The sequence below is a fragment of the Mobula birostris genome, chromosome 23 (assembly GCF_030028105.1).
Source record: "Mobula birostris isolate sMobBir1 chromosome 23, sMobBir1.hap1, whole genome shotgun sequence".
Classification (NCBI taxonomy): Eukaryota; Metazoa; Chordata; class Chondrichthyes; order Myliobatiformes; family Myliobatidae; genus Mobula; species Mobula birostris.
In genome coordinates, this window is record NC_092392.1 from 6103982 (window position 1) to 6116535 (window position 12554).

The 12554-nt window shown below is 40.7% G+C and overlaps 1 protein-coding gene across 2 annotated transcripts in view; it reads left to right on the top strand.

Annotated features, from left to right (window-relative positions):
* Positions 1 to 12554, top strand: part of klhdc10 (kelch domain containing 10) — a 52649-nt gene that overhangs the window by 13155 nt on the left and 26940 nt on the right. Inside the window, exon 2 of one of the 2 annotated variants that reach the window (XM_072241590.1) lies at positions 2619 to 2711. The exons of the other annotated variant lie outside the window; for it this stretch is intronic. Within the exon in view, the coding sequence (XP_072097691.1) occupies positions 2619 to 2711 (93 nt within the window). The remainder of the gene's footprint in view (positions 1 to 2618; positions 2712 to 12554) is intronic. 2 annotated transcript variants of the gene reach the window in all.

Here is a 12554-nt window from a genome sequence, read left to right on the forward strand (position 1 = left end):
TATTTTCTATGTTTCTAATAAGTGGACTACGCCTGTATTCTCCTATCTGAATGAGAGGTAATCTCATTAAAACATTCAAAACTGAGACCTTGAGACGTTAAATGTCGAATTGATATTCTTCCTGGCCAAAGTATCCAAAATTGAGGGATGCAAATTTTAAGCAGTGAGTCCGGACAGGTAAGAGAGGAAATTTCTTCATCTGGAGCACGATGAGTCTTTAGACTTTGCCAGCCAAATTGCCCTAGAGTAGTTTGTTTTCCCCAACTATGATTTAGAAGCAGCATTACTAGGTATGACTCTTTTCCTTTCCATATTTTGTGCACTTTCACTTTATTTAGAGTGAACTGTCTGACTTGGGGTTTGATCAATATGGCACAAGTTAGGAAGAGTATACTGATCAGTCTTCATAATGATAGCTTGGCTGTTTGCTGTTTATTTATTTAGTATTTCAATCATTGTGATTTTTGCATAATGTGTGTGAGAAGGTTTTTTAAAAAAAAGTGTGGGTGTAGGGAAATATGTTTTTCACCGCTTTGCTTGGGCCGTATGTTAATTGGACCCAAAAGAGCATATGATTTTCTTCAGGTGTCTCGTCATGTGCCAGAGCTAATGGCTGTAAGTTAATTGAAGGATGTCAGGAGGATAATGCTTTCAGTCACTAATGCTTATATGGATAATGAACCTGATTTTTCTTTCTAGTGCACCACAATTACCTAATATCTTCCACAAGAATGTCATTAGTACTTTCCGGCCACTCAAGAATCTTGAGTTCAGCAGGGAAGTGGTTGTGGTGGGAAGTAGACACTGCTCTGATGTAGGAGATGAACCAACCAATTTGCACACCTGGTACAACAAGCAATAATGTGATAGAGCTTTTTATTTAAACACATTGGTTGTGAGAAAATTATCAGCTATTGTAAGTATCCTGTTCTTTTTTGAAATAGTGTTATGGAATAGCTTCATTTGAAATAACATTGTCCTGGCAAGAGGGTGTATGAGGCATCAGAGCAATAAGTTATCAAAAAGCAAAGGTGCCTTCAAAATGTAGCACTCCCCATTGATAACCATTTCCCCCCAATTTGAAGTTAAAATTGGGAATAGTAGCACAAGGAAGATTGAATTTTCTGGTGTGGCTAATTCCATTTTAAGTGTCTTGATTAGCCCTTGGGTTCCTTTTCTGTACATAGGAAAGGACAAAGGTCTTTGTTTGTCACTGTCCAGTGACTTCTAGTCAATGCAAATAAGTGTACATTGACAAGACATTTGGCTCCATTGTTGGCTGCATATGATTCATGCTAAATAACTCATCAGTGCTACTATTTCAGACTTATTTTGGACTATTGTTAGGTGATGACTGTGGTGAAGAATATCGATTAGTTTCAGGTCAATAGATTCCATTTTCCCTGGAGCCTTGGTTTCGCAAATCTACCTTTTATTGAGATTCAAATACCATTTAAATAAGCATGCTATTTTCCATTTTATACATAATTTTTAGTAACATGAGTCTAAAAGAGAAACAGCAAACCTGCTGCTATTTTCTTTAAATAGATGGAGAACATGAACCGACTCCATGCTGTTCATTTCATTCCTGGCCTCTAGAATCAGTGTGAATAATGGCAAATGGATCATTAAGATTTTTCCCTAGTGGATGTTGACTGGACCGTTGTGAATCCATTAATGGAAAAAGCACAATTTGTCACGTTAAACAAGTTGAGTTTTAGACTCTCGAGCTGGCCTTGGTCAGTAGGGAAATTAAACTGCTGCAAAGGGCTGTGCCCGATCCATTTTCTCACCTCTGTAGTTGTTAGATAAACCTGCTAAAAAGGTATTTTGTCATGATGCTCCTAATTATTTTCATTAAAGATCTAAGAGTAAAACATTATGGAAAAGACTGGCTTTTGAAACCAGTCTTCATGTAGTAACTAAGATGGAATGAGGCAAGTGATCATAACATTCACAAGCTAACTCTCATCCTGAGGGTGTAGCCATTTTGCTCTGGTTAAACAGGCCCAGGTGCATCATTCAGAAGAACAATTCCCCAGCGGTGGCTCACCAAATCATTGAATAACAGGCAAAAGTGTGAAGGGGAAGTTGATTTAAAGACTATCATTATGTGCTAATGTGATTTGGGGTTTGAGGAGATGGGTTCTCATGAATTGATTGTACTTTCCCTGTAATTGGGAAGCAACTCCCTTCAGGTTATGTAAAAGAAGCACTTCTCTGGAATAGTTTTTTAAAAAATTTCTACTTGTTCTGGCTTTGGGCTCTTTTCAATTATTTCAAATGACTGAAGATTGCAGCACATCACCATTGGATCCATCACTCCTGTCAGTTGTATTCCTCTGCCTCCTTTCTTTAGGAGCAGATCTAATAGTAATTTTTTTAAAAAAGCCTTTCAGAGTGTGTTCCTGTGTCCCCTGATGCTATTTCCATTTGGTTTCTCCATCAAGTTAGGTGCAGACAAAGAAATGGTGTGGGTAAAGTATTTTCCATTGCTTACAGTGCAGATATATGGCTGAAAACATATATACCTCATTGTCTTTGTTTTGTATGTCTTGATCCCATTTTGTTTAAGTTGCTGTGTGTGACTGACTCATTGCTGGTAATTGTGGTGACAGGCTCTCAGAAGAAAATCAGATGGTTCCCCGTTAGGAGACTCTTCGCCCATCATTGTCACAGTCTCAGGATTCCTTACAGGTTTTTAAAGACAGGTGGGTGGAGATGGCAGATGTCACAGTATGTAGCTGATGAGACTTGTCTTCTGTCAATCCACTTCTGCTTCCTCTTTTCTTTATGCTCTCTGCTACTTCCTTACTGCTGGAAAGTTTTTATAACTTGTATATTTCAGTAATAAATTGTATCTGTTTTATGTTTAGTAAGTGTGTTAGAGATGACTGCAACGAAAACTAAAAAATTGATCCTCTTCCGGCAATATTTATTCATTTATCTCTTTATTTTTGGGACCATAATTTTTGGTGAATCGGGGAAAGGGCTGTGGAGTATCTGACTTCAAATATAAGGAAACATTTAAAATATATTCGTTTTTAATTTCCACGAGCATCATTTAAATCAGCAAGTTCTTCAGGTCAGGTACTTTGCCGTTTCTGAAAATATTTAGCTGCCTAGAGTTTAAGAAAAATAGGTTTGCTGCAAACAGTGAGCATGTAACCAGCTGCCAGGCTCGATTCCTGAGCAGTGATTAATGTTCAACCCCCAAAAAACAAGCTCGCTATTTTCACTTGGCATTTTCCTCTAGGTTAATAATGTCTGACTCATGGACATCCATACATACAATCAAGCCCCCATAATATTATTACGTTTCTTTAATATGTTCCTACAAATAGCAGAACAGAACTATCAAAGTTCGAAGTAACATTTATTATCAGAGTATATATATGTTGCCACATACCACCCTGAGATTCTTTTTCTGCGGGCTAACTATTTTCCCCACCCTAATTTTAGTCATTATTTCTTGTCAATCATGTATTTTTGATGGTGTTCATTGCAATATCCTGGAAGTATGCGTACCATACTGAGCTACTGTACTGTGTGTTCAACATTTTTAAAAACAGAATCTTTTCATAACCCAGAGATGGACTGTATGGAGATTCCCATTTAGGATAAAGAATGGGTTATTAAGCCCAGTATCTGTATTGACCCTACATGTTGCTCTTCTTTGTCCCCTAAAACTTATTTGTTTGATGCTGAGACCAATTAATGAATTATTTCAATGTGTTTTGTGTTGGATGGGCTCTTTCACAAGTACCACCCTGTGTTGCCTGGATCATCTTGAATTCTAACTCATTGCTTCCTTGAGTTTTAAATTTGTGTTTTCTAGAAATTTCATGTTTGAATGCTTTATCATGAATAATTTGCCTGTTCAATGTTTTTTCAACAAGAAGCCGGGGATGTACACAAAGAGCAGAGCTTCTGTAATGAAGCTACTTAATCCAAAGCTGTGTAGACGTGAAAAATTTAATATTTTGATGTGTGCTAGACTAAACGATTATCTTGTTATCCAGATGGTACTGGTTCTTTAACTGACAACAATGCTTTAACTACCCAAACCCTTTGAACAAGTGAGTCGGTTATCATTTCCTGATTATTGTCATTTTAAGCAGGCATCAGGAGTGTTAATGTGGTTTCCAGGTGTCTGAGGTTCAATGGAAATTTATTATCAGAATCTGACAGATTGAGCAGATGAGACCAATGGAAAGTCCAGCAGTCAAGAAGGTGGTCTCTGCAAGCATCGTGGAACGTGTAGAGCAGGACAGGACAGAGAAGACGTCCTGGTCATCCACTGCGCCTAGTCCCATCTCCAGCTGTCTCGACTCTGTCTTGCCACTGGATCCAGATGGGAATTGGAAAGAGAGGGTGAGGCTGACGCTGCACAACTCTCCCTCACTTAAATCCAAATCACATGCTAGTCTTGACACCATCATAATGGTGCTGAGGTCCTCATCAGCGTCGACGATGGACGAACACAAAAAAATTATCAGAATGCATACAATGACTTGAAAAAAGTATTCAGCTCCACAACCATTTTCACATTTTACTGTCTCATTTTCAAAATTAAAATATTGAAGTAGGATTTTCTGAGCTAATCCACAAAACATTATGCATCATATTAAATCAAAAGAAACTTCCATAGCCAGTCAGTAATTTACTAAAAGTTAAAAACCAAAATAGGCTGAAAAAGTATTCATCGCCTTTGTAATTACTACGCTAATGTTCCTCAGGTGCAATATTACCTTACCAACTTGCCCAATTTGTTGTAGAAAATTGGAGGATCACCTGAATAAATATCCCCTCTCTCTGAGGTCCAACAGTATGGTATATTTTCAACAGACCAAACCAAGATGAAGATAAGAGTACTGTATTCAAAAGAAGTGAGGGAAATGATAATGGAGAAGCTCAAATCTGGGGAAGCGTACAAGACCACCTCAAAGGCACTGAACTCAGTGCAGTCCATCGTGAAAAAGTGGGAGAAAATATGAATCCACACCTACACTGGCTAGTTCAGGCTGCCCTCTAAACTTAGTTGCTGGAGAAGAATGGCACTTGTAGGAAAGTCTGCAGAAGCTGAATGAGCTGCAGAAGTCAGTGTCTGCAACTGGAGATGAAATTCATGGCTGCACAATCTTTAAGGCCTTGCAAAAGCGGGGTATTTATGGAAAAGTGGCAAAGAAGAAGCCCTGGCTTTTTTTAAAAAAAAAAAGAGCATATCCTTGCCTGTAAAGACTTTGCAAAGCATCACTTAGATAGAAGATACTATAAATATGTGGCGTAAGTGTTGGGGACAGATGAGACTAAAATGGAACTTTTTGGTCTTAATGTAGATCCCTTACAGTCAGAAACAGGTGAATTGATCATGGGGAACAAGGACATGGCAGACCAATTGAATAACTACCTTGGTTCTGTCTTCACTAAGGAGGACATAAATAATCTTCCGGAAATAGTAGGGGACTGAGGGTCTAGTGAGATGGAGGAACTGAGGGAAATACATGTTAGTAGGGAAGTGGTGTTAGGTAAATTGAAGGGATTAAAGGCAGATAAATCCCCAGGGCCAGATGGTCTGCATTCCAGAGTGCTTAAGGAAGTAGCCCAAGAAATAGTGGATGTATTAGTGATAATTTTTCAAAACTCTTTAGATTCTGGATTAGTTCCTGAGGATTGGAAGGTGGCTAATGTAACCCCACTTTTTAAAAAAGGAGTGAGAGGAAAACCAGGGAATTATAGACTGGTTAGCCTGACATCGGTGGTGAGGAAAATGCTAGAGTCAGTTATCAAAGATGTGATAACAGCACATTTGGAAAACGGTGAAATCATCGGACAAAGTCAGCATGGATTTGTGAAAGGAAAAGCATGTCTGACGAATCTCATAGAATTTTTTGAGGATGTAACTAGTAGAGTGGATAGGGGAGAACCAGTGGATGTGGTATATTTGGATTTTCAAAAGGCTTTTGACAAGGTCCCACTCAGGAGATTAGTGTGCAAACTTAAAGCACGCTGTATTGGGGGTATGGTATTGATGTGGATAGAGAATTAGTTGGCAGACAGAAAGCAAAGAGTGGGAATAAACGGGACCTTTTCAGAATGGCGGGCAGTGACTAGTGGGGTACCGCAAGGCTCAGTGCTGGGACCCCAGTTGTTTACAATATATATTACTGATTTAGACGAAGGAATTAAATACAGCATCTCCAAGTTTGTGGATGACACGAAGCTGGGTGGCAATGTTAGTTGTGAGGAGGATGCTAAGAGGATGCAGGTTGACTTGGATAGGTTAGGTGAGTAGGCAAATTCATGGTAGATGCAATTTGATGTGGATAAATGTGAGGTTATCCACTTTGGTGGCAGAAACAGGAAAACAGATTATTATCTGAATGGTGGCTGATTAGGAAAAGGGGAGGTGCAACGAGACCTGGGTGTCATTGTACACCAGTCATTGAAAGTGGGCATGCAGGTACAGCAGGCAGTGAAAAAGGCGAATGGTATGCTGGCATTCATAGCAAGAGGATTCAAGTACAGGAGCAGGGAGGTACTACTGCAGTTGTACAAGGCCTTGGTGAGACCACACCTGGAGTATTGTGTGCAGTTTTGGTCCCCTAATCTGAGGAAAGACATTCTTGCCATAGAGGGAGTACAAAGAAGGTTCACCAGATTGATTCCTGGGATGGCAGGACTCATATGATGAAAGACTGGATGGACTAGGCTTGTACTCTCTGGAATTTAGAAGATTGAGGGGGGATCTGATTGAAACATATAAAATTCTAAAGGGATTGGACAGGCTAGATGCAGGAAGATTGTTCCCGATGTTGGGGAAGTCCAGAACGAGGGGTCACAGTTTGAGGATAAAGGGGAAGCCTTTTAGGACCGAGATTAGGAAAAACTTCTTCACACAGAGAGTGGTGAATCTGTGGAATTCTCTGCCACAGGAGACAGTTGAGGCCAGTTCTTTGGCTATATTTAAGAGAGAGTTAGATATGGCCCTTGTGGCTAAAGGGATGGGGGGGGGGGGTTATGGAGAGAAGGCTGGTACAGGGTTCTGAGTTGGATGATCAGCCATGATCATACTGAATGGTGGTGCAGGCTCGAGGGGCCGAATGGCCTACTCTTGCACCTATTTTCTATGTTTCCATTAACATTAAGCGTTGTAACACTATGTGTTGTAAATCTAAAACTGCACATCAGCCAGGTAACACCATCCTTCCTGTAAAGTATGGTGGAAGTAGCATCATGCTATAAGGATGATCTGGTTAGGATTGATGAGAAGATGAATGCTGCAAAATATATGGTGATCCTGGATAAAAACCTGTTAGCCTCTGCCAGAAAACTTCAACTGGAGAGAAGGTTCGTCTTTCAGCATGACAACAACCCAAAGCACACTGTTGGAGCAAGCACTGAGTGTCTTCAAATGAAGAAAATTGATGTCTTTGAGTGGCCCAGTCAGAGTCCAGACTTTAACCCAATCGAACATTTCTGGCAAAACCTCAAGATTGTTGGCCACTGCTGCTCCCCAACTGATCTGACACAGCTTGACCAATTTTGCAAGGAGGAATGGGCAAATCTTGTTCCAACATGTCGTGCAAAGCTAGTAGAGACTGATCCAAAAAAAATAACTACGAGAGGTGGCTCAAGGAAATACTGAGCAAAGGGGGATGAATACTTTTGAATTGCTGACATTTTATTTTTTGAATTTTTAGTTTTACATGCTTACAATTTCCCTGCTTTTTTGGGCCCTACTGGTGGGGGGGAGGTGGAAAGGAACATGTGGTTCACAAATAAAAATTCTCAATTAAATTGATCAAAATCCCTGGTTGTAATAATCATTTAAGTGAACAAAGGTATCTTGTATTACATCATGGACTGTACAACTGAGATTCATTTTCTTGTGGGATTTGCAGTAAATACATGAAACACGATGAAAGACTGCCCCAACAGGAGAGGCAAACAATCAAGGTGCAAAGCCAACAAGCTGTGCAAATACAAAAAGGGAAGAAAGAGTAATAATAAATAAATACATACATAAGCAATAATATCTAGAAAGTGAAATGATGAGTCCTTGGAATTGAGTCCATAGGTTGTGGGAACAGTTCAGTGATAGAGTGAGTGAAGTTATTCCCTCTGGTTCAAGAGCCTGATGGTTGAGGGGTAAGAAGTTCTTGAACCTGGTAGTGTGGGGCCTGAGGCTCCTGTACCACCTTCCTGATGGCAGCAGAGAGAAGAGAACATGGCCTGGATGATGGGTGTCCTTGACGATGGATGCTGCTTTCCTGTGACAGCGCTCCGTGTAGATGTGCTCAGTGGTGGGGAGGACTTTACCTGTGATGGACTGGGCTGAATTCCCTACTTTTTGTAGGATTTTCCATTAAAGGTCATTGGTGCTTCCATACCAGTCCATGATACAACCAGTCAATATACTGTCTACCATACATCTGTAGAAGTTTGTCAGAGTTCTAGATGACATGCCAAATCTTTGCAAGTGTCTAAGTTGAGGTACTGCTGTGCTTTCTTCGTAATGGCACTTAGGTGCTGGAGCCTGGACAGATCCTCTGAAATGATAACACTGAGGAATTTAAAATCTTCACCTCTGATTCCCCCTGATAAGAACTGGCTTATGGACCTCCAGTTTCCTCCTCCTAAAGTCAATAATTAGCTCCTTTGTCTTGTTGATAGGTTGTTGTGGCATCACTCAACCAGATTTTCAATCTCCCTCCTATATGCTGATTCATTTCCATCTTTGATTTGGCCAACAACAGTGTTGTGGTCAGCAATTTGAGTGTAGCATTGGAGTTTGATCAACCCCACAGTCATAACTATAAAGTGAGTAGAGTTTGGGGGGGGGGGTTGCTAAACACACAGCCTTGTGGTATACCTGTGTTGGTGGAGATTGTAGATGAGATATTTTTGCCAATCCAAACTGATTGGAGTCTGCAGATGAGGAAATCAATAATCCAGTGGAACAAGGAGGTTTTGATGACAAGGTCTTGAAGCTTATTGATTAGTTTTAAGGAGATTATAGTATTGAATGCTGAGCTGTAGTCATTGAAGAGCATCCTGATGTATGCATCTTCACTGTCCAGATGTTCCAGGTGGAATATTTAATCAAGGATTAGGATTAAGGAAACTTCCAAGGCATTCAGCATGTCTGTGAAGAACAGGAGGATGACTTAAGTGAGAGTAGGAGTGCTCAGGTTTAAAGGGGAAAATGTGCCTAGAGGCAGAACAGGTAGAGAAGGTCCTTAATGAATACTTCGCTTTGTGCTCACCAGAGAGGGGACCTTGACACATGTGAGATTAGTATCAAACAGGCTAATCTGCTGGAACATGTAGAGATGGGGTTGGAGTTTCTGAAAATCATTAGGATAAATGAGTCACAAGGGCTAGACAAGATGTACCCTAGGTTACTACAGAAAGTGAAAGAAGAATTTGCTGAGGTGTTAATGAAGATATTTGTGTCCTCTCTGACCACAGGAGTGGTGCCAAAGGATTGGAGGATGGCAAATACTCCATTGCCCAGGAAAGGTAATGGAGATAATCCTGAGAATTATAGACCAGTGAGTCCTGCATCAGTGGTAGGCATACTATTGGAGAGTACTCTTGGGAATGGAATTTATTTGAAAAAGCATAGTCAGATTAGGGATAGTCAATGTGGCTTTAGGAAGGGCAGGTCACACCTCACAAACCCAACTGAGATTAGATTTGATTAGATTATGAGGACACGCAGTTCTCTTTTATTGTCATTTAGTAATACATGCATTAAGAAATGGTACAATGTTCCTCCAGAATGATATCACAGAAACACAAGACAAACGAAGACTAAAAAAACTGACAAAAACCACATAATTATAACATATAGTTACAACAGTGCAAAGCAATACCGTAATTTGATAAAGAACAGACCATGGGCACGGTAAAAAAAAGTCTCAAAGTCTGTCGAAAGTCCCATCATCTCACGCAGACGGTAGAAGGAAGAGAAACTCTCTTCCTGTCATGAACCTCCAGCGCTGCAAACTTGCCGATGCAGCAACCTGGAGGCACCCGACCACAGCCGACTCTTGAGTCCGTCCGAAAACTTCGAGCCTCCGACCAGCCCTCTGACACCGAGCACCATCTCTGCAGAGCACTTCAACCTTGGCCCCAACACCAGTCCTCAAGCTACTATTCTTGCACAAACAGGAGGCGGCATGTTGGCAGGCTGGCAGCTGTAAAGTACGAAATTAATTGCATCTTGCATCATTACAAGTCCAGGTCTAATTTAATGGCTCAATGACAACCAGTTTTATCTGTGCCTTTAATACCATGACCCTTAAAGGCACCACAACAAAAACAGAATGAAGAACTTAGCACCTCAAGCAGGACATTTCACCTAAAATGTCACCACAGATGCTCCTTGACCCAACAAGTTCTTCAAGGCTTGAGGACTGGTGTGTTTCCCTTGATGCCCTTTCCTTAAGTCCACAACCAATTCTTTGGTCTTACTGACACTGAATGTAAGGTTATTGTTGTGACACCACTCAACTAGCTGATGATTCTCATTCCTGTACGCCTCCTTGTCACCATCTGAAATTCTGCTAACGATAGTTGGCATTGGCCATTTGAGCCTAGCTGCACAATCATGGATGTAGAAGAGGTAGACCAGTGGGCTAAGCACCCATCCATGAGGTGTGCAGGTATTGATTGTCAGTGAGGAGGAGATATTATATCCGATTTGCACATGCTGCGTTTTCCCAGTGAGGAAGTCAAAGGTCTAGTTACAGAGGGAGGTACAGAGGCCCAGTTTTTGAAGTTTGTTGATTCATTTGGAGGGTGTGATGATGTTGAATGCTGAGCTGTAATCAATAAACAGAAGCCTGACGTAGGTGTTGCTGTTATCCAGGTGGTCCAGGGCCAAGAGAAGAGCCAGTGAAGTTGTATCTGCTGAAGATCTATTGTGCGGTGGACAAATTGCAGTGGGTCTAGGTCCTTGCTTAGTCAAGATTTGATTCTGGCCATGACCAACCTCTCAAAGCACTTCACCACGTAGATGTGAGTGCGGCTGGATGATAGTTGAGGCAGCTGACCCTGCTGTTCTTGGGCAACAAATTTCATGAAATAGCCTGTGATATTAAACCTGATTCTGATTCCAAGCCTTGGTCCTATGTGCTTTGCATTCATTGGTTGTTTGCTGCCCTTCAGTTTGATGTGATTATTTCTATTGCTTACATTAACGCAAGAATATACCTATTGTTTACCGCCAGTTTTGGATGTTAGGCACTGAATGTTTAGGCTAATAATATGTATTATATGTCTTGCTTGCCACTGTGCATTTCCTCTGCATTCATTTAGAACATAGAACATTGAATATTACAGTACAGGCCCTTCAGTCCAAGATCTTGTGCCCACCTTTTAACCCACTCTAGGATCAATCTAGCCCTTCCCTCCTTCAAAGTCCTCCATTTTTCTATCATCCATGTGCCTAGCTAAGAGTTTCTGAAATGTCCCAAATGTACCTACCTCTACTACCGCCCCGGCAGAGCGTTCCACACACTCACTGCTCTCGCTCTCTTTTTTAAAAAAAAATGTACCTCTGATATCACCCCCTATATTGTCCACTCTTGGGCTGTATCCCTTGGAGTTTAGAGGAATGAGGGGAGACCTCATAGAAACATTTCGAATGTTAAAAGGCATGGACAGAGTGGATGTAGCAAAGTTGTTTCCCATGACGGGGGAGTCTAGTACGAGAGGGCATGACTTAAGGATTGAAGGGCGCCCTTTCAGAACAGAAATGCGAAGAAATTTTTTTAGTCAGAGGGTGGTGAATCTATGGAATTTGTTGCCACAGGCAGCAGTGGAGGCCAAGTCATTGGGTGTATTTAAGGCAGAGATTGATAGGTATCTGAGTAGCCAGGGCATCAAAGGTTATGGTGAGAAGGCAGGGGAGTGGGACTAAATAGGAGAAAATGGATCAGTTCATGATAAAATGGTGGAGCAGACTCGATGGGCCGAATGGCCTACTTCTGCTCCTTTGTCTTATGGTCTATACTTTTCACCCTGCATTCTATGACTGTCTACTCGGCCTATGCCTCTTAATGAGGAAGTCTGTGCTCCTGATGACTGACTTGTTTTAATGGCCTGAAATTTTTCTTACTCCACAAGTAGGAACAATTTCTTTTATTTTGAAAAACACAATTCTGTGTAAGAGTAAAGTATTAGGCTTTATCCTTTCCCATCTTTGAACAATTATACAAACATCTGCACTGTTTATTGTTATAATAAAAGGAACCTCAAAGTGCACAGAATTCTAAGGGGTCTAACCAAGATTTAAAACTTAGCATAATTTGTATATTGGAATGTTTTGTTAGTAATTTCTAAACCACATTATTATTTCTAATTAAGCATAATCTTCCTCGCCAGTTTACTCATTGGGTATAATTGCAGTTCTTCTTTCTTTGGGAATTGTACCTCTGAAATAGAAAATGCCCATTCCATTCCTTACTTGTTTTATTGTGGTTAGGGTAAGTGATTTGGTGTAGAAGTATCCCATCAATAATTACATAGTTCTGATGTACTTG